Raw genomic sequence first — 21,210 nt, forward strand, 5'->3', positions numbered from 1 at the left:
ATCTGGGAGGTGGTTTCGAGATGATTCAAGTGCATTACATTTATTGTGCACTTATTACATTGTGATATAATGTTAAATAGTTAGATAACCCACCATATGAAAAATCAGATCACCAGGCATTAAATTCTCATAAGGAGCATGCAACCTAAATCCCTCACATGTGCAGTTCACAGAAGGCTTCACACTCCTATGAGAATCTAAAACCACCACTGATCTGACAGGAGGTGGAGCTCAGGAGGTCATGTGAGCAATGTGGAGCATCTATAAATATAGGGAACCCTGCTCACCTTCTGCTTACCTCTTGCTGTGTGGCCCAGTTCCTAACAGGCCATGGACCAGTCTGTGGCTCAGGGATTGGAGACCCTGTTGTAGAGTCAAGGTTCTTCCAGTAGGTGTCCATCTAGTCCTAGGTGTCCACGGCTCCTGGCAGGTGAGATTGCTAACCTCAGAAGACAGCTGCTGTGGTTTGGGAGGCATGGGGATGGGCTACTGGAGAGACAATGGGGAACATGTTGCACTTAAGCCTTTTACAGCTGCTGCATATTTGCCACCATCCTTTCTGCCACAGAATTGGTAAAGAAGCAGCAGGCCATATTTGTCCTACCCTCTCTAACTTTCTCTAGAATTTCTCTCCCAGTGATGTGAGCACTTAGCATCAGGATGCCCCCTAGATCCAAGTACACTCACTGGACGTGGATGGCTGCTGACCCCGAGGAGTTGGCCACCCTGCAGGAGTTCTTTGGGTTTGGCAATCCAAGGTGGTGATCATTTGAGAGCTTAATGCTTTTTTATTTTGATAGATAGTTTTTGTTTTCAGAACTTTTCTGAATTAAGAGCTCTTTTTGGCCCCCAGTTGTTATAGTCAGATTATCTTATTTATCTAATTAGGATACCTGCTAACTCATAGGATGACTGCTTGTATCAGAAAAAATATTCTTCGTGCAGGATGGTAGGCAACCACAACACAGATCTGGGTGTACCAGATAGAGACTGGGGCAGGGGTTGGATTTTAGCTGCCCCTTCCCCAGTGCTCCAGTACCCCTGAGCAGAGCACAACCTCTACAGCTGTCTGCAGTGACCAGGGTAAAACCTAGACTTTTTATTGTGAAATGCTTTTCAAAGTCCAAAGCTGAAGTGGTAACATGCTGGTCAGGTTAGAATGTGTTTGTTTTCATGGTAAAACTTTTAAATGATAATAAAGACATTAACCATGTGCTTTGTATTTGTAAATTCATGTATTTTGAATATTTTTGATATTTGAGTATTTCCCCCCAAAGTTTAAAAATTGTCTTGTGAAACTTTCTTTCAGCATTTCTTACATATCATATGAAGAACTCCACTTTTAATGCCTGGACTGGGCTGAATGATATCAATTCAGAACACACCTTCCTTTGGACAGACGGACGAGGAGTTCATTACACAAACTGGGGGAAAGGATACCCTGGTGGGAGAAGGAGCAGTCTTTCTTATGAAGATGTAAGTATCACTGTCAGGTCACCTCTCTGTACACTATCAGTTTGTATTCAGGTCACCATGGTAGTGTTTAATCCTCTGTGAAAAATCTACTTGATCTGATTCATTCTTATAGATTTTAACTGTTTCAGACTGAACCAGCCTTGAACGAAGGAATATAAATTCAGTTAAGAACTCTGTATCTTTAGGTTAAGGGTAGGAAGAGATGGTGATGGTAGTGAGGAATAGGGAAAGTCAGCTCCAACATGGGCTTATGTTGTAGTCAGCATGTACACTTGAACCCAGAGTTACCAATATTCTTTGCATCAGCTGCCCCTAAACTCTTGAAGCTGTTGTAGTATTTGGGATATGGTTACTACTACTGCTTCTAAAGATATCATCATCATCATTATCATTGAGCTACCATTTGCAGGGTGCAGACCATGTGCCAGTCTGCTAAGTGCTTTTGTACACTCATCTAAGAGGCAGGCGATGGGTTCATTATTTCACTACTTTTGATCTTATATCATTAAAGCCAACTAATCAGTGTTAAATGCTATATTAGGCATTTCAAAATATACGAAGGAACTTAAGATTTTATTCTTACCTTGAAGAAGCTTACCCTTCAGCTAGATATCAAGTCTTGTAAAGAAAGAAGACTGTAAAAGAATGAAAATGTGTAAAGAGAAGAAGCTATAAAGCATGATAGCAGTTAGGAGGAAAGAAACTTACTATGGGATGGAGTGATTTTCACTCCATCTCTATGGAACATATGCAACATATCTACAGAAGTTTTCCTTTGGTGGGAAGAAGGAATATGAGGAAGAATCAGCTATGGGTCTTTTCACTCAAGATGTTTAAAACACAATGATTAGGGGGTGGCAAGGGATGGGGAAGTCATGTTAAGTGGGAAAAGTGAATAAAGTCTTCAAGAAAAAGACATAAGCTGGTTTTTGGCAGGACAAAAGGGCTTTGAATATAGCAGGAGTTTCATGCAGAAAAGAAGTAGGAGTCAGCTTTAGAGGGTGGAAAACAGAATTTAGAGAAATTTAGATGCCCTAGGAAAGAGTTTGGACTTTGTCAGATAGGCAACAAAAAAAAGGTTTGAGCAGAAAAATGATTTGATCAGAATGGCATCTTTATAATAATTAATTTGGTCGCTATGTATAGGGTAAATATATTCTGGTTATGGGTAAATAATCTTCTGAGGAGAAATTCTTTGAATCCTTATTACATAAATGAGGCTGAAAAGTAGAATGGAGTGAGATAGGGTTTGCTTAGAAAGACTTCATGGATGAGTGATAAATTTTATTTAAAACAACAAAATTCATTATGGCTCAGGTTTTTTTTTTTTTAAGAACATAATGAAAAGGAGAAACAACAGAAACAAACTAATCTATAAACTGACCATACAGGGCAAAATATTTGTTAATTTTTGTTAGTTTTATTCCTAGATTTTTTTCTTAGCTTGTATAAAAACATAAAGTTTATTTCACACACACACAAATCAACACATGTGCTGTTAAAATTTCAGAACCTTTACAATGAAGAGGATTAGATAGAGTTTGATAGAGTGGGAGAGAAATGTTCACATGCATTTTGCAGAGGAAATATGCTTGTTCTGTACAGTTTCCTGGCTTAGAACAGAGATGCTGAGCCAGGATAATGAAAGATAATAGCTAAGAAGGGATGAGTGGAAAATCTTGGAAATGTAGGATTAGAGGGTTCCAGATAGTTAAGGCTCATGGGATAATGAGGCTGGAGGCAGGGAGGCTGAAAAGATGACTCTGGCCATAGTGAAAGGTGTGGTAGCTTTCTGGGCATTTCTGATAGCAACATTTCTCAGAACCAGCCCCCAAATTTAGTAAGCTCCAGGAGTTGGTAATAGACAGGAAAGCCTGGCATGCTGCAGTCCATGGGTGGCAAAGAATTGGACACGACTGAGCGACTGAACTGAACTGAACTGACTTAATTTTCAATTAAAATAGCAAGAGTTCAGTGTGAGGGATCTGCATGGAAGTTGGTGCAATAGTGTGGAAAGTCAGGATGAATCGAACGTGCTGTCAATGAATTGTTGTTGTTCAGTCACTGAGTCATGTTGACCTCTTTGCCACCCCATGGACTGCAGCATATGAGCTCCTCTTCCTCCACTATCTCCTGGAGTTTGCCCAAATTCATGTCCACTGAGTCAGTGATGCTGTCTAACCATCTCATCCTCGGCTGCCCCTTCTCCTTTTGCCTTGAATGAATTAGGACTATCCTAAAATTTGGAGGTTAGGGATTAAGGATTTTTTTTCCTGCTTTTTAATGATTGGTTTAAATAATTTTTGGTCCATATTTGGCTTTTTTTTCTTCCATGAATATACAGGCTGACTGTGTTGTTGTTATTGGAGGGAACACAAGGGATGCGGGGAAGTGGATGGATGACACTTGCGACAGTAAGCGAGGTTATATATGCCAGACACACCCTGGTAAGTCCTAACAGAGCTCACCAGCCTGTAAGAGGTGGGGCTCTTACATATTTTTTAAGGACGACTTTCTTCTCAATTATGTTGTGAGTCTTAAACTGCTCTAAAAAAGTTTTTGCTTAAAAAAGGTGACCCCTCGCACATCAATATGTTTATTTGATTCACACGTTCATCCAGGGATGCCTGTGACAGACAAGAAGGATATTTTCTATAATTTATTGATGAATGTGCTCACTCATCTGTTACCAGAAAATCTGCATGGATTAAACTTGAAGTTGAAACTTTTTTTAATTTTGATAGAAATTTGGGATGTTTGCTTAGCTATGCTTAAAAAAAAAAGAGTGGGGACATCTCATTTAAATTCATGTAATTTGAGAACCGTTGACCCCAAACATCATATATGTCTCAGTATTTGTTATGTATTCTATTTTTTTTGAAAAGTAATTGTCTTACTTATGGTCCTTTTTTTTACCTTAGAAAGCCTGACTATGGTTCAAGGAAAATAGAACAGATATGTGGATATTGACAAAGAATCTAGATTGTAGTTATGTACATTTTAGTTTCAAGTGAAATTAGAAAGTGTTTAGCTACTTAAGAAGAGGATCAGAAAATAAAAGATAGGTTAGAGACACGGGTTGGAGATGAGGTGGGTTGTTGTCATCCTGAGCAGAGCTCTTAAGAGGTGTTTGAGTTGGAAGGTACATGCTGTCCCAGATCTAACAAATTTTTCTGTTCTTTCTGGGGAATCAGGGAACAATGAGTGAAAATCACTACTGATATCTTCAGATGACTGGAAAGTTCTGCAGAAATTCTAGCCTTCTATTAATCCAAAAGCTGGTCCAAGCCATGGTCGCAGCTCTCACTTTGTTATGCCCTTCGAGCACCAGATCCTTAGGCCACCAGTGACACCTCTATGTTTCTGGTCTTGGGGGAAAGAAGGGAGACCCCTTCCAAGAGTGAATGATAATCCCTAGACTAACTTAAAATCATTTTTTTCTTCTTCCTATAAACATAAGAGATTGGATATTTGCTGCCAACAAAAAATATCTCTAAGATTTTTAATCATTTAGGTTTAAGGAGAGGTTGACAGTATGAAAGTGAAAAAGGCAGAATATAAAATTTTACAGACTATTGATGATGCAAAAAAACACTTTGAACTCTCTTAAACAAATAAGAACATAAAAGCTATGGGAATGCATCAAAATAGAAATAGTGGATGTGTGTGGATCGTGGGATTAAGAACTTTAGGTCCTTCATTGTACTATTGTATTTTTCTGGATTTTTAAAAAATTTGTCTCTCACACACTGTCTCTCTCTATATATATATTTATACTTATATTGTATACATTATATAATACCTCTCTCTATATATATAAAAATTATAAGGAAATACTAAACTATTGAGGTGATTAAATTCTGAGTAATTTTTTCTCATTTTTATGCTTTTCTATATTTTCTAAAATTTCAGCAAAGAACATGTGTTCAGTATTTTTTTTAAACACTGTTGTTCTCAAAAATTCTCTGATGATCCAATGGTTAGGACTCTGTGCTTCCATGGCAGGGGGCACAGGTTCCATCCCTGGTCTGGTAACTAAAATCCTTTAAGCCACGTGGTATGGCCTTAAAAAAAATAAGATAAAATAAATAAAGATAAAATAGTGTTTTTATTCATATGAATATGTATGAATAAAAATGAATGACTATATTCATGTAAATATATAAAAATATAGAAATAAAGACATGAATGAATACATATGAATTATATGAATTAAAAAACACTTACACAATCCATAAACACATGTTCCTTGATGAAATTTTAGAAAATACAGAAAAGTATAAAAAGAAAAAATTACCCGTAATCTTAGCACCTGAAAATACCTCTCAAAAGTTTAGTTTTTCCTTGCAATTTTTTCTATGAATGTTTTAATAAATAAGCTAATTAGACAAGGGAGCTAATTTCCTGGCTGCATATAGGCTTTAATACAGCTTTGTAAAGCTTTATCTTAAGCTTCATTTGTCACTTTTAGCAGACCAAAGCTGTTCCAATGATACTAAGACAAACCCAGCTCTCCCCAAGCTGGGAAAGATAGGACTTGACTTCCTGCTGGCTGTAACACGTAAGGATCCTGGGCTGGGGCTCTTGGGCTAATGCTATTGTACCAACACATGATGGCAGCAACAGCAGAAGAAAGGGGAGGTTGCCCTCCCTCTTTACTGAATCAAAATTGCTGCCTCTGAGTCATCAAAGGAAAGTTTGGCATTCGTGGGGTGACAGAACAAGGCACGTGGTGGGTTGGGTTGGTGTACAGTGGAACAGATCAGAGAACTGGCCAAGACAACATTGGTAGGCAAGGATATGTGGAGCCCTCGATCAGAGTTGGCAACCTTTTCCTGTAAGAGACAGATTATAAATATTGCAGGCTTTGCTGTCCGTAAAGTTTCTGTTGCAGTGACTCAACTCTGCTGTGATCGTGGGCGATCATAGTCCATAAACAAGCGAGCGTGGCTGAGTTCCACTGAAACCTTATTTATGTGCACAAATTTGAATTTCATGTAATGTTTACATGTCACAAAATATTGTTCTTTGGTTTCTTTCCCCAACCATTTAAAAAACTCAAGGGCTATATAAAGACAGACAACAGGCCAGATTTCACCCTCTGGCTGTTACTAACTGATCTCTGTTCTGCTCTTGGGCATCCACTAAGGCACACAGAAACAAGATTCTTTGGAGTCTTGATCAAAGTCTGGGTGGGTCTAGAGTAGTTATTAGAAACCCACTCTAAGAGATTGAGGAGGAAAGATCAGAAAGCTAGGGTGACTCTAACTTGCAAAGGCTGCAGTTTGGATAAGGCATGGAGATAAGATGCTCTTACTCATCATAAGAATAAAGCTTGATCCTGACATCAAGGTTAAATGAACTGGCAACTGTTATATGGCTTCACTTCAGAGCATAAACCAGTCTCTTGAAGGTACATGAATCACTGATGAAGTCACACAGATGAAGTCAAATAGATATAAATGCAAATTCCATGGGTAGAATGGAACAGAATGGGGGAGGGGAAGGAGAAGAAGACTATTCTCGATCTTAATATTTAATCAATGTGGGGAAAAAAAAAGATTAGTATTGACAGGTTGATAGATATCCTCTAATTTGTGGGTTTAAACTGTGGCATTTCTTTCATTCAAACCCTAGATCTCACTGTATTTATAAGTCTTTTTGGTTGTATAGTTTAGAAACTTGATCATGTATTTCTCTTAATATTCTAAATAGAGTTTAGAAATGACTTCAATCAGGCATACTGATTAAAAAACAGAACTGTGTTCTCATTTGAAATGGCTCATGAAAACATGTTTAACATCAATGGTTTGAATTTGGGCTTTTTAGATTCTTTTTTAGGATGCATGAAATATAGAAGTCATGTGCTGATGGCACTCAAATTGTGTTTAGTGTTAGTGAAAATATTTCTTTTTATTCCAGACCGTTCCTTGCCGAGTTCTCCAACAACAATTCCGACAGATGGTTTTATTAAATATGGTGAAAGTAGCTATTCGCTTATGAAATTAAAGCTGCAGTGGCATGAAGCTGATGATTACTGCAAGATGCATACTTCCCACATCGCTAGCATTCTAGATCCTTATAGTAATGCTTTTGCCTGGATGCACATGCAGACACTGAATGAACCTGTATGGATTGCCCTCAACAGTAACTTGGTAAGATGCTGGAAACATGCGTGACTTGACATGACTGATAAATGGTAATTGAATCTGATTTCTCTTTTGTTCATTCTGTTGAATACTTATTATGTGAGAAAAACTGCTACCTGGAGCCTATTATACAGCCTATTATACAGAGTGAAGTAAATCAGAAAGAGAAAACAAATATCATATATTAATGCATATATATGGAATCTAGAAAAATGATACTGAGAAACCTGTTGGCATATCAGGACTAGAGACATAGAGACATAGACATAGACATAGAGAATGGATTTGTGGACACGTGCGAGGAAGGAGAGGGTGGGACAAATTGAGAGAGTAGCATTGACATATATACATTACCATGTGCAAACAGATAGCTCCTCGGAAGTTACTGTCTGGCCCAGGGAGCTCAGCCAGGTGCTCTGTGATAACCCAGAGGGGTGGAGTGGGAGGGAGGCTTGAGGAGGAGGGGATTTATTAATTTATTAATAAACAATTAATAAATAATTTATTATTTATAATTAATAAATATATATAATTAATTAATAATTAATTATTTTTAAAATTATTAATAAATAATTAATAAATAATAAATTTATTAATAAATAATTTATTATTTATAATTAATAAATATACATTAATTAATTAATAATTAATTAATTAATTATTTTTAAATTATTATTAAAATTATTAACAAATAATTAATAAATAATTTATTAATAAATAATAAATAAATTTATTAATTTATTAATACTTGTAGCTGATTCATGTTGTTGAATGGCAGAAACCAGCACAATATTGTAAAGCAATTATACTCCTCCAGTTAAAAATAAATTAAAAAAAGAAAACAATACTAACATATATGAGACCCAATTTTTCTACTGCATGGTGCCTTCAAGGATCTGGCAAGTTAGTGATGTGTGTCCGAAATCAAACTAAGACTTATCCAACTAATATTAACCCTCATAGTGCTTTTGAATATTAAAGTTAGATTCTGCATCTATTCAGTTTCATGCATTAAGTCTTTTTAGTGTCATGATTACAACTATGCCTTAGGAGTTAAAGAAAACATCAGGGGCGTAGTTCCTGGGCAATGAGGGGTTCTTCCTATTTTTTGTGGTAAATCATTCTAGAGTTGTTATCCTTTCTGAAGTTGTGCAGCTTCTATTCATATGGGATAATTTTCATTGCAGTCAGTTCTCTGGATTCTATAACAGAAAAGAAGGTTGGCAGAGGATGGGGTAGAATGAGGGATGAGGTTCAGAACTAAGAGTGGTGCTGGCGTTGCCAAAATTTTCCTAAAATGAGTCTTCTCTGACACCATGAGATCCATCTGTCCTCCACCCATATGTCTATCCATCTAACTAGTCAGTCAATAAACTTCCTAGTACAATGAACAGAGATGTCAATAAGTAATTAGGAGATAATACAAGTGTCAAAAAGGGATATAGACAAAGTGCTGTGACCTGAGAGGAAAAGGATCATTTGTGCCAGGGGAGAGGACCAAGAGTTTCTCAGAGAAAATCAAACTTTATAGATATAGTCTAGGATGGCGGAATGTAAGGAAGGAGTACCAAGAAGAGAGAAAAGATAGAAGGGGATAAAACTGGAAAGCAGACTGGTGTCAGACTTTATAGGACTTATTCTACCTGGATGCAGAGATGGAATTTTATACATCATGCAATGACTATTTCCTGAGTTAGGGTGTGTGTAGTGAACATTTAAAAGTAAGTGGTTCCAGATGATCTTATTTACAAAGCAGAAATAGAGACATAGAGGTAGAGAATAAACATACGGACCCTAAGGGGGAAAGAGAGGGGTGGGATGAATTGGAAGATTGGGATTGACATAGATACACTATTGATACTATGTATAAAATAGGTAACCAATGAGAAGCTACTGTATAGCACAGGAAGCTACTCAATGCTCTATAGTGATCTAAATGGGAAGGAAATCCAAAAAAGAGGGGCTATATGTACATGTAGCTGATTCACTTTGCTGTACAGTAGAAACTAACACAACATTGTAAAATGACTCTACTCCAATAAATAAATAAATAAAATGCAGGAAAAAAATCTAAGTAATTCCACAATGATTTTTGTGTTTAAACTTAAGCACGACATTTTTACATCTATGTTGAATCTATTTTTAGTAACTAATTTGCATACTAATTCATATATTTTCTTCTCACAGCTGTGGTTGCAATGCTCTTAAGGGTTTGAAATAGGGATTTATTTATTGTTAGAAAGTTTAAATAGCTTTCCATTATACTAACATTTATAACTAAAACAATACTGTTATATTTATTATATCTATGGAGTTAATGATTATGTAATTATTTGATTAAACATGGTATAATACTACAAAATTCTAAGTTGCAATACCATATGCTTTTGCTTTTGTCATTAAATCTTTGGTAATTGCATTGGTAAATTAAATAATGCAGTTAGAAAGTGATAACTGTTAGAATGGTTTAAAAATGTACTTGAAGTGAAGTGAAGTTGCTCAGTAGTGTCCAACTCTTTGCGACCCCGTGGACTATAGCCCACCAGGCTTCCCCGTCCATGGGATTCTCCAGACAAGAACACTGGAGTGGGTTGCCATTTCCTTCTCCAGGGGATCTTCCTGACCCACAAATCGAACCCAGGTCTCCTGCATTGCAGGCAGACGCTTTAACCTCTGAGCCACCAGGGAAGCCCCTCCCCCCCCCAAAAAGTACTTATCTCTGATTAAAGTTATCTGAATCTGTAAAATGTAGGCTTTACCTGTAAAATCTCTTTTAGACTGTTAAAAATATATCACTGATAAGAAAATGTTTGATGTTATCAATTAATTTGTATGTGACCATAAATTTGTTTAAATAAGAATTTGAGTATGCAAATTGAACAAAACAACTAGCTTTTAAAAATACAATCATGTTTCCTTATGGTTGAGAGACACCTAACTGGAAGGCAGGAGACCCAAGCTCCTCTCTTATCCACTCATGTCACCTTGCACAGTCATTTGTCATTGGCCCTGTTTTAACAGTCAAACAGTAAGATTAAAAGAGGTACATGTTGCTCTCAAGGGTGGATGAGTTCAATAAAAACTACTTAATCTCTATTATCATTTCAATGATAGTATAATAGATATTGTTCTGAGGATAAAATCTCTCTTTTGCACTGAAAGCCTGCAAATAGAGTTTTCTAGAATAAGATACAGGTTTTTAAGCCGGTGTTTTTCAAAATAGCTTTTAACGGTGTCTTCATGAGTATCTTTAAGAAGTAGTTTTCTTCTTAAGAAAGGCTGCATTTCCTGAATTTGAGTTGGTAGAAGTAATTTATAATCTTTTTATTCTCAAATGTTGAAGACTCCTTGTCAAATCACAGTCTTAAACATAACTTTTTACTCCTCACTGGGTTCTTTTGGTATTTTCTAAATGACTCTGGGCTTGATGTTAATGGTTGTTTTTATTCTTTACAGACCAATAATGACTACATTTGGACTGATAAATGGAGGGTGAGGTACACTAATTGGGCTCCTGATGAGCCCAGACTGAAGTCAGCATGTGCTTATATGGATCTTGATGGCTACTGGAAGACAGCACAGTGCAATGAAAGCTTTTATTTTCTCTGCAAAAGATCAGATGGTAATCGAGTACACAAAAACAGTCAAGGGTTTGAAATTTTCTCAATAAGCTAATACAAACCACCGTTGATATTCTTAAACAGTCATATGTTTTGGGGTAACTTAGGGATAAGGGAAAACATATTCCTTCACCTAACCAAAGACTGACTTGGCAATAAACAAATATATATAGGTCAGAGAGAGAAAATTTCCTTCATTGCTGGAGTTTATTTTTACATATCTAATTTGTTTTATTATTTGGGATTATCCTCTGAGTCTATGATATCACAGTCCTCAGGAAATTATGACTGCTTTTGATATTGACAACACAGCTGTATCAAAATACTTTTATCAGAATGGGTCGCCTCAGGCCAAACAGCTAGCAGGGAAGGAGCTCAGCTCCACCTATCAGCAGACATGATTAAAGATTTAAGCATGGACCTGCCTACAGAGCAAGACCCAGTTTTCCCTGCAGCCAGTCTCTCCCCTCAAGAAGCTTGCACAAGCCTCTTATCCTCATCCATCAGAGGACAGACAGAAGAAGCAAGAACTATAGTCCTACAGCCTCCAGAATAAAAACAGCAGTCACAGAAAGTTAATCAAAATTATCACATTGATTACAGCCTTGTGTAACTCAGTGAAGCTTTGAGCCATGGGTAGGGCCACCCACGTCAGACAGGTCATGAGGGAGAATTATAACAAAATGTAGTTCACTGGAATAGGGAATGGCAAGCCACTTCAGTATTCTTGCCTCAAGAATCCCAGGAACAGTGTGAAAAGGCAAAAAGATACGACACCAGATGAGCCTGCCAGGTCAGTAGGTGTCCAGTATGCTACTGGGGAGGAATGGAGAAATATCTCCAGAAAGAATGAAGAGGCTGGGCCAAAGCAGAAATGATGCCCCATTGTGGATATAACTGATACTGAGTAAAATCCAATGCTATAAAGAACAATATTGCATAGGAACCTGGAATATTAGGTCCATGAATCAAGTTAAATTGATGTGGTCAAGCAGGAGATGGCAAGAGTGAACATCGACATCTTAGGAATCAGTGAACTAAAATGGATGGGAAAGGGTGAATTTAATTCAGATGACCATTTTATCTACTACTGGGGGCAAGAGTCCCTTAGAAGAAATGGAGTAGTCCTCATATTCAATAAAAGAGTCCAAAATGCAGTACTTAGGTACAATCTCAAAAACAACAGAATGATTTGGTTCATTTCCAAGGCAAGCCATTCAACATCACAGTAATCCAGGTCTATGCTCCAACCACTAATGTCAAAGAAGCTGAAGTTGAACAGTTCAATGAAGACCTACAAGACTTTCTAGAACTAACACCAAAAAAGGACGTCCTTTTCATCACTGGGGATTGGAATGCAAAAGTAGGAAGTGAAGAGATACCTGGAGTAACAGGCAAGTTTGGCCTTGGAGTACAGAATGAAGCAGGGCAAAGGCTAACAGAGTTTTGTCAAAAAAATGCACTGGTCGTAGCAAATACCTTCTTCCAACAACACAAGAGATGATTCTACACATGGACATCACCAGATGGTCAATACTGAAATCAGATTGATTATTTTCTTTGCAGCTGAAGATGGATAGCTCTATATAGTCAGCAAAAACAAGACTTAGAGCTAACTGTGGCTCAGATCATGAGGTCCTTATTACAAAATTCAGCCTTAAATTGAAGAAAGTAGGGAAAACCACTAGACCATTCAGTATGACCTAAATCACATCTCTTATGAGTACACAGTGGAGGTGATAGATTCAAGGGTTTAGATCTGGTAGCCCCAGTGCCTGAAGAACTATGGATGGAGATTCGTAACGTTGTATAGGAGGCAGTGACCAAAACTATCCCCAGGAAAAAGATATCCAAGAAGGTAAAGTGGTTGCCTGAGGAGGCCTTACATAAAGCTGAGAAAAGAAGAGGAGCCAAAGGCAAAGTAGAAAGGGAAAGACATACACAACTGAATGCAGAGTTCCAGAGAATAGCAAGGAGAGATATGAAACTTTCTTGACTGAACAATGAAAAGAAAGAGGAAATCAATGGAATGGGAAAGACTAGAGATCTCTTTAAGAAAATTGGAGATACCAAGGGAACATTTCATGCAAAGATGGGCAAAATAAAGGACAGAATAGCAAGGACCTAAGAGAAGCAGATGGCAACCCACTCCAGTACTCGTGCCTGAAAAATCCCATGGACGGAGGAGCCTGGTAGGCTGCAGTCCATGGGGTCATGCAGAGTTGGACACGACTGAGCAACTTCACTTTCACTTTTCACTTTCATGCATTGGAGAAGGAAATGGCAACCCACTCTATAGTGTTGTTGCCTGGAGAATCCCAGGGACGGCGGAGCCTGGTGGGCTGCCATCTATGGAGTCAGTCGCACAGAGTCAGACACGACTGAAGTGACTTAGCAGTAGCAAGAGAAGCAGAAGAAATTAAGAAGATGTGAGAAGAATACACAGAATAACTATATAAAAAAGGTCTTAATGACCCAAATAATCATGATGGTATGGTCACTCACCTAGAGCCAGACATCCTGGAGTGCAAAGTCAAGTGGGCCTTAGGAAGCATCACTGTGAACAAAGCTAGTGGTGGTGATGGAATTCCAGCTGATCTTTTTCAAATCCTAAATGCTGCTGCTGCTAAAGTGCTGCACTCAGTATGCCAGCAAATTTGGAAACTCAGCAGTGGCCACAGGACTGGAAAAGGTCAGTTTTCATTCTAATTCCAAAGGCAATGCCAAAGAATGTTCAAACTCCCATACAGTTGCACTTATTTCACATGCTAGCAAGGTAATGCTCAAAATCCTCCAAGTTAGGCTTCAGCAGTAGGTGACCCAAGAAATTCCAGATATTCAAGCTGGATTTAGAAAAGGCAGAGGAACCAGAGATCAAATTGTCAACTTTTCTTAGATCATAGAAAAAGCAAGAGAATTCCAGAAAAAAATCTACTTCTGCTTCATTGACTATGCTAAAGCCTTTGACTCTGTGAGTCAGAATAAACTGTGGAAAATTCTTAAAGAGATGGAAATACAAGAACACCTTACCTGGCTCCCCAAGAAGCCTGTATGCAGGTCAAGAAGCAACAGTTAGAACTGGACATGGAACGACAGATTGGTTCAAAATTGGGAAAGGAGTGTGCCAAGGCTGTATTCATCACTCTGCTTATTTAACTTATATGCAGAGTACATCATGCGAAATGCTGGGTTGGATGAAGCACAAGCTGGAATCAAAACTGCTGAAAGAAATACCAACAACTTCAGGTATTCAGATGATACCACTCTAATGGCAGAAAGTGAAGAAGAACTAAAGAGCCTCTTGATGAGGGTGAAAAAGGAGAGTGAAAAAGCTGGCTTAAAACTTAACACTCAAAAAACTAAGATGGTGGATCCAGTCCCATCACTTCACAGCACATAAATAGGGAAAAAGTGGAAATAGTCACAGACTTTACTTTCTTGGGCTCCAACATCACTGTCAGTGATGCAGTGACTGCAGCCATGAAATTAAAAGACACTTGCTCCTTGAAAGAAAAACTATGACCAACCTAGACAGCATATTCAAAAGCAAGACATTCCTTTGCTGACAAAGGTCCTTATAATCAAAGGTATAGTTTTTCCAGTAGTCACATATGGATATGAGAGTTGGACCATAAAGAAGGCTGAGCACCAAAGAATTGATCCTTTCAAGCTGTGGTGCTGGAGAAGACTTGAGAGTTCCTTGGACAACAAGGAGATCAAACCAGTCAGTCCTAAAGGAAATCAAAACCAAATACTCATTGGAAGGACTGATGCTGAAGCTGAAGCTCCAATACATAGGCCCCATGATGCAAAGAGCCGACTCATTGGAAAAGACCCGGATGCTGGGAAAGATTGAGGGCAGGAGGAGAAGGATAGGACAGAGGATGAGATGGTTGGATTGCATCACCGATTCAATGGACTTGAGTTTGAACAAACACTGGGAGATGGGGAAGGACAGGAAACCTGGGGTGCTGCAGTCCATGGAGTCACAAAGCATTGGATGTGAGTTAATGAATGAACAACAATGCAGATTCATTGGAGTCAGAGATATTACAGTGATAAAGTCTTAACATATAGTTGAATTTGGACAGTGATAAAGTCCTAAAATTCTACCTATAGCACTCAGTTTTAACATCGATGTCAGTCACAGCTAAGATGGTTTTATAGGGGCAAGGATCCTAGAAAATGAAGAGTTTCCAGGAAGACTCACTTTGCAAATTATTTTTGGGGAACTTACTAACATCTTTGTAGGTATCTGTAGATCTATATTCTTAATTATGAATGTGGTTGATTGCCATTGTACCACAATAACTTCTATTTAAATATTTTAAAAATAAAATAATGATAAAGTAAAAAGAAATCTCAGTAATAGAAATGGTAGATCTAAATGATTACCATTAGGGCTTTAAAAAAAATAATAACAGATGATGAAAATTTTCTTAATTGTTAATATTTTATTCTGTGTACTACAGAAGCTTCAGATCTTATTTATTTCAAATATCTTTTTATTAACAGAAATCCCTGCCACTGAACCCCCACAGCTGCCTGGTAGATGCCCTGAGACAGAGCACTCAGCATGGATTCCTTTCCATGGTCACTGCTACTATATTGAATCTTCATTTACAAGGAACTGGGGCCAGGCTTCTCTGGAATGTCTTCGAATGGGTAAGTGCCACGTTTACTGTCAGAAAATTCCATGATCATATACTCTAGATTACCATGATAATAGTAGCCCTGTATGTTAAAACCTAAGGAATGTAAGAATATCTGTCTTTTTTGTCTTAATAATTCATATTGTTACAGAAATGTTAACATCATGCCCCTTAAATGCAATTTCTAACATTATAGCCTCAAAAGATTAAAGAATTCTGGTATGGAAAGCAATGATTTGCTGAAGAAGTCTTTCTTACTTTCTGCCCTAGTATTTTAAATCACTGGGATTATAATTCAGAGTATTGGATTCACCTTTTATCACTAATCAGCTCAGCCTTCACAAGTGCACAGGAACCATTTTGCTTTGCCATGAATAGAAAAGCATTTAGATCTGGTTATCTTATTTGTGAATAAATATGAAAGAAGATTCAAGTAGACCTGACAAAAGTGGAAAGTTTCCCTTCTGATATAAAAATATCAAAGAAAGTGAACTTTTCAGGGTACATTAACAAATTTACTGACTTTAATCCAAATAAATATTTTACTGAATTATTTTGTTACTGAAGTTTGTTTATGCCCTAAGTCAGGGCTCTTGTTTCAACAGTGGTGAGCAAGGGTTATATTCTCATATTCTTGTTCTTTCAAAAGTCAGCCTGGAGTTTTTGCTACTTCTTTTTGCGTTTATATTTAGTTTTTTCTTCAGTTTTATTGAGGTGTAGTGGACATAAAATTATAATACATTTAAGGTATACAAGGTGATGATTTGATACATGTGTTTGCTGGGAAAGGATTCCTAGTGTCAAGTTAACAGAACCATCATATCACATATTTACTTTTTTTTCTTTCTTGGTAAGAATACTTAATTTCTAATCTCTTATATCATACAGTATTTACTATAGTCACTATATTAAACAGATCCCAAGACCTTATTTATCATATAACTGAAGGTTTGTACCCTGTTTCTCCCACACCCCAAGCCCCTCACAACCACCATTCTACTCTCTGTTTCTATGAGTTTGACTTTTATTTAATTCCATGTATAAGTAATACCATATAGTACTTGTTTGTCTCTGGCTTACTTCCTTAAAATAATGCCCACCAGGTTGATCCATGCTGCTGCATGGAAGGAAAGGAAGGAAAGGAAATCCTTCTTTTTTGAAGACTGAATAATATTCCATTATATATACACACTGCCTTTTCTTAACCATTCATCTGTTGATGGACATTTAGGTTGTTTCCATATCTTGGCTATTGTTAATAATGCTGCAGTAAACGTGGAGTGTGGATATCTTTTCAAGATGCTGATTTCATTTTCTTTGAATATATACTGAGAAGTGGGAGTGATGATAGTTTTATCTTTAATTTTTTGAGGAACCCCCATGTTGTTCCAATTTATATTCACCCTAACCGGGTTTTCTCTTCTCCTCATCCTCTCCAGCATTTGTTATCTCTTATCTTTTTAATAATAGCTAGCCTAAGCAAGTGTGGGGTGATAGCTCATTGTGGTTTTGATTTGTATTTCCAGGATGATTAGTGATGTTGTGCAACTTTTCATGTACTTTTTAGTCATTTGAAAGTCTCCTATGGAAAAAAAATGTCTATTCATGTTCTAAGCCCATTTTTTAAATTGAGTTATTCAGTTTTTGCCATTGAGTTGTTTAAGTTGTATATTTTACATATAAAACCTCTATTAGGACATGTAGTTTCGGAGAAGGCAATGGCACCCCACTCCAGTACTCTTGCCTGGAAAATCCCATGGATGGAGGAGCTTGGTAGGCTGCAGTCCATGGGGTCACTAAGAGTCAGACACGACTGAGCGACTTCACTTACACTTTTTCACTTTTATGCATTGGAGAAGGAAATGGCAACCCACTCCTGTGTTCTTGCCTGGAGAATCCCAGAGACGGGGGATCCTGGTGGGCTGCCGCCTATGGGGTCGCACAAAGTCGGACACGACTGAAGCGACTTAGCAGCAGCAGCAGCAGCAGGACATGTGGTTTGCCAAATGTGTTTCCCATTCAGTAAGTAATATTTTAATTTTGCTGATGGTTTCCTTTGCTATACAGAAGCGTTTCAGGTTGTTGTTGTGCCATTTGTTTAATTTTGCTTTTTTTTTGCCTTTGTTGTTAATGGCAAATACAAAAAAATCATCACCAAGATTAATGTCAAGGAGCTTATTGCCTATATTTTCTTCCATGATTTCAGGTCTTACATCCAAGTCTTTAATAATTTTGAGTTGATTTTCCTGTGTAGTGTTAGTAGTTAGTTACTCTATTTCACGTGGCTGTCAGTTTTCTCAATACTGCTGCTGCTGCTGCTAAGTCGCTTCAGTCGTGTCCGACTCTGTGTGACCCCATGGACTACAGCCCACCAGGTTCCTCCGTCCATGGGATTTTCCAGGCAAGAGTACTGAAGTGGGTTGCCATTGCCTTCTCCAAACATATAGACATATGCTGCTGCTGCTGCTGCTGCTGCATGGCTTCAGTCGTGTCCGACTCTGTGCGACCCCATAGATGGCAGCCCACCAGGCTCCCCCGCCCCTGGGATTCTCCAGGCAAGAACACAGGAGTGGGTTGCCATTTCCTTCTCCAATGCATGAAAGTGAAAAGTGAAAGTGAAGTCGCTCAATACTACTTGCATGGAATAATTTTTTTTAATCCCTTCACTTTAAGCCTATGTATGTGCATCTCTTGTAGGCAGCATATAGTTGGGGCTTTTTCTTTTTATTCCTTTTCTTTTTCAATCTATTAGGCCACTCTGTGTTTTTTGATTGGAGAATTTAGTCCATTTACATTTCCAGCAATTATTGGTAGGCATGGACTTCATATTGCCATTTTGTTAATTGTTTCTGTCTATCTTGACCTTCCTTTTTTCCTTTCTTCCTCTGTTCATTTCCTTTGTGATTAGATGGTTTCTATCATTATATGCTTAGATTTGTTTCCTTTTGTATGTGTACTATAGGTTTTCTTGTGTGGTTATTATGAAGCTTATATGAAACATCTTATAGTAGTGTATTTAAAGCTGGCAACAACTTAACTTTGAATGTATGCAAGCACTCTATATTTCTACATTCCCCCACCTTTTATATTTTTGATGTCACCATTTGCATATTTTTATGTTGTGTATACATTAACAAATTATTGTATTTATAGTTATTTTTAATACTTTGTATTTTAACCTTTATAATAGAATTCCGGATGATTTACCTACCACCACTATATCAGAATAGTCTGGATTTTCCTACATATTTACCTTAACCATTGAGTTTTATATTTTCAAATATTTTCATATTATTAATTAGAGTCCTTTCACTTTAACTTGAAGAATTCCCTTTGACATTTATTATAAAGTGAAAGTTGTTCAGTTGTGTCCAACTCTTTGCAACCCCAAGGACTATAGAGTCCGTGGATACTCCAGGCCAGAATACTGGAGTGGGTAGGCTTTGCCTTCTTCAGGAGATGGTCCCAACCCAGGGTTCAAACCCAGGTCTCCCGCATTACAGGCAGATTCTTTACCAGCTGAGCCATAAGGGAAGCCCAAGAATACTGGAGTGGGTAGCCTATCTCTTTTCCAGCGAATCTTTCCACCCAGGAATTGAACCAGGATCTCTGGCATTTCAAGTGGATTCTTTTACCAACTGAGCTATCAGGACAAAAATAAAGCTATCAGGGAAAAGATCTATTGGTGATGAACTCTTTCCAGTTTTATTTGTCTGGGAAACTTTTTATCTCTCATTTAATTCTGAATGACAGTTTTTCTAGGTGGAGTATTCTTGGTTGGAAGCTTTTATCTCTAAGCACTTTAAATGTATCTTCTCACTCCCTCTGGACAGCAAAGTTTCTGCTGGAAAATTTCTTCATAGTCTTGCAGGGATTGCCTTATGTGTAAAAAGTTGCTTTTGTTTAACTGTTTTTACAGCAAAAGAGACCCAGATGTATAGAACAGTCTTTTGGACTCTGTGGGAGAGGGAGGGGGGATGATTTGGGAGAATGGCATTGAAACATGTATAATATCATATAAGAAATGAATTGCCAGTCCAGGTTCAATGCAGGATACAGGAAGCTTGGGGCTGGTGCACTGGGATGACCCAGAGGGATGGTATAGGGAGGGAGGTGGGAGGGGGGTTCAGGATTGGGAACACGTGTACACCCATGGCATATTCATATTGATGTATGGCAAAACCAATACAATCTTGTAAAGTAATTAGCCTCTAATAAAATAAATAAATTTAAAAAATCACTCTTTGTCTTTAACTTGAAAGTGAAGTCGCTCAGTCATGTCCTACTCTGAGACCCCATGGACTGTAGCCATTCAGGCTCCTCCATCCATGGGATTTTCCAGGCAAGAGTGCTGGAGTGGATTGCCATTTTTGACAACTTAATTGTAATGTGTCTCAGTGTTGGTCTCTTTCAGTTCAGTTCAGTCACTCAGTTGTGTCCGACTGTTTGCGACCCCATGAATCACAGCACACTGGGGCTCGCTGTCCATCACCAACTCCCGGAGTTTACCCAAACTCACATCCATCTAGTCGGTGATGCCATCCAGCCATCTCATCCTCTGTCGTCCGCTTCTCCTCCTGCCCCCAATCCCTCCCAGCATCAGGGTCTTTACCAATGAGTCAACTCTTTGCATGAGGTGGCCAAAGTATTGGAGTTTCAGCTTTAGCATCAGTCCTTCCAAAGAACACCCAGGACTGATCTCCTTCAGAATGGACTGGTTGGATCTCCTTGCAGGCCAAGGGACTCTCAAGAGTCTTCTCCAACACCACAGTTCAAAAGCATCAATTCTTCGGCACTCAGCTTTCTTCACAGTCCAACTCTCACATCCATACATGACCTGGAAAAACCATAGCCTTGACTAGATGGACCTTGTTGGCAAAGTAATGCCTCTGCTTTTGAATATGCTATCTAGGTTGGTCATAACCCTCCTTCCAAGGAATAAGCATCTTTTAATTTCATGGCTGCAATCACCATCCGCCATGATTTTGGAGCCCCCAAAACTAAAGTCTAACACTGTTTCCGCTATTTCCCCATCTATTTCCCATGAAATGATGGGACCAGATGCCATGATTTAGTTTTCTGAATGTTGAGCTTTAAACCAACTTTTTCACTCTCCTCTTTCACTTTCATCAAGAGGCTTTTTAGTTACTCTTCACTTTCTGCCATAAGGGTGGTGTCGTCTGCATATCTGAGGTTATTGATATTTCTCCCAGAAATCTTGATTCCAGCTTGTGTTTCTTCGAGCCCAGCATTTCTCATGATGCATTCTGTATATAAGTTCAATAAGCAGGGTGACAATATATAGCCTTGACG

General features: G+C 38.1%; 1 protein-coding gene across 2 annotated transcripts in view; it reads left to right on the plus strand.

Moving 5' to 3' along the window:
• Positions 1-21,210, plus strand: part of MRC1 (mannose receptor, C type 1) — a 115,045-nt gene that overhangs the window by 84,420 nt on the left and 9,415 nt on the right. For both annotated transcript variants that reach the window (XM_010859989.1, XM_010859987.1), the window contains 5 exons: positions 1,310-1,476; positions 3,821-3,923; positions 7,399-7,631; positions 11,082-11,247; positions 15,761-15,910. In XM_010859989.1, the coding sequence (XP_010858291.1) occupies positions 1,310-1,476; positions 3,821-3,923; positions 7,399-7,631; positions 11,082-11,247; positions 15,761-15,910 (819 nt within the window). The remainder of the gene's footprint in view (positions 1-1,309; positions 1,477-3,820; positions 3,924-7,398; positions 7,632-11,081; positions 11,248-15,760; positions 15,911-21,210) is intronic.

This window comes from Bison bison, unplaced genomic scaffold (genome assembly GCF_000754665.1).
Source record: "Bison bison bison isolate TAMUID 2011002044 unplaced genomic scaffold, Bison_UMD1.0 scf7180017864461, whole genome shotgun sequence".
Classification (NCBI taxonomy): domain Eukaryota; kingdom Metazoa; phylum Chordata; class Mammalia; order Artiodactyla; family Bovidae; genus Bison; species Bison bison.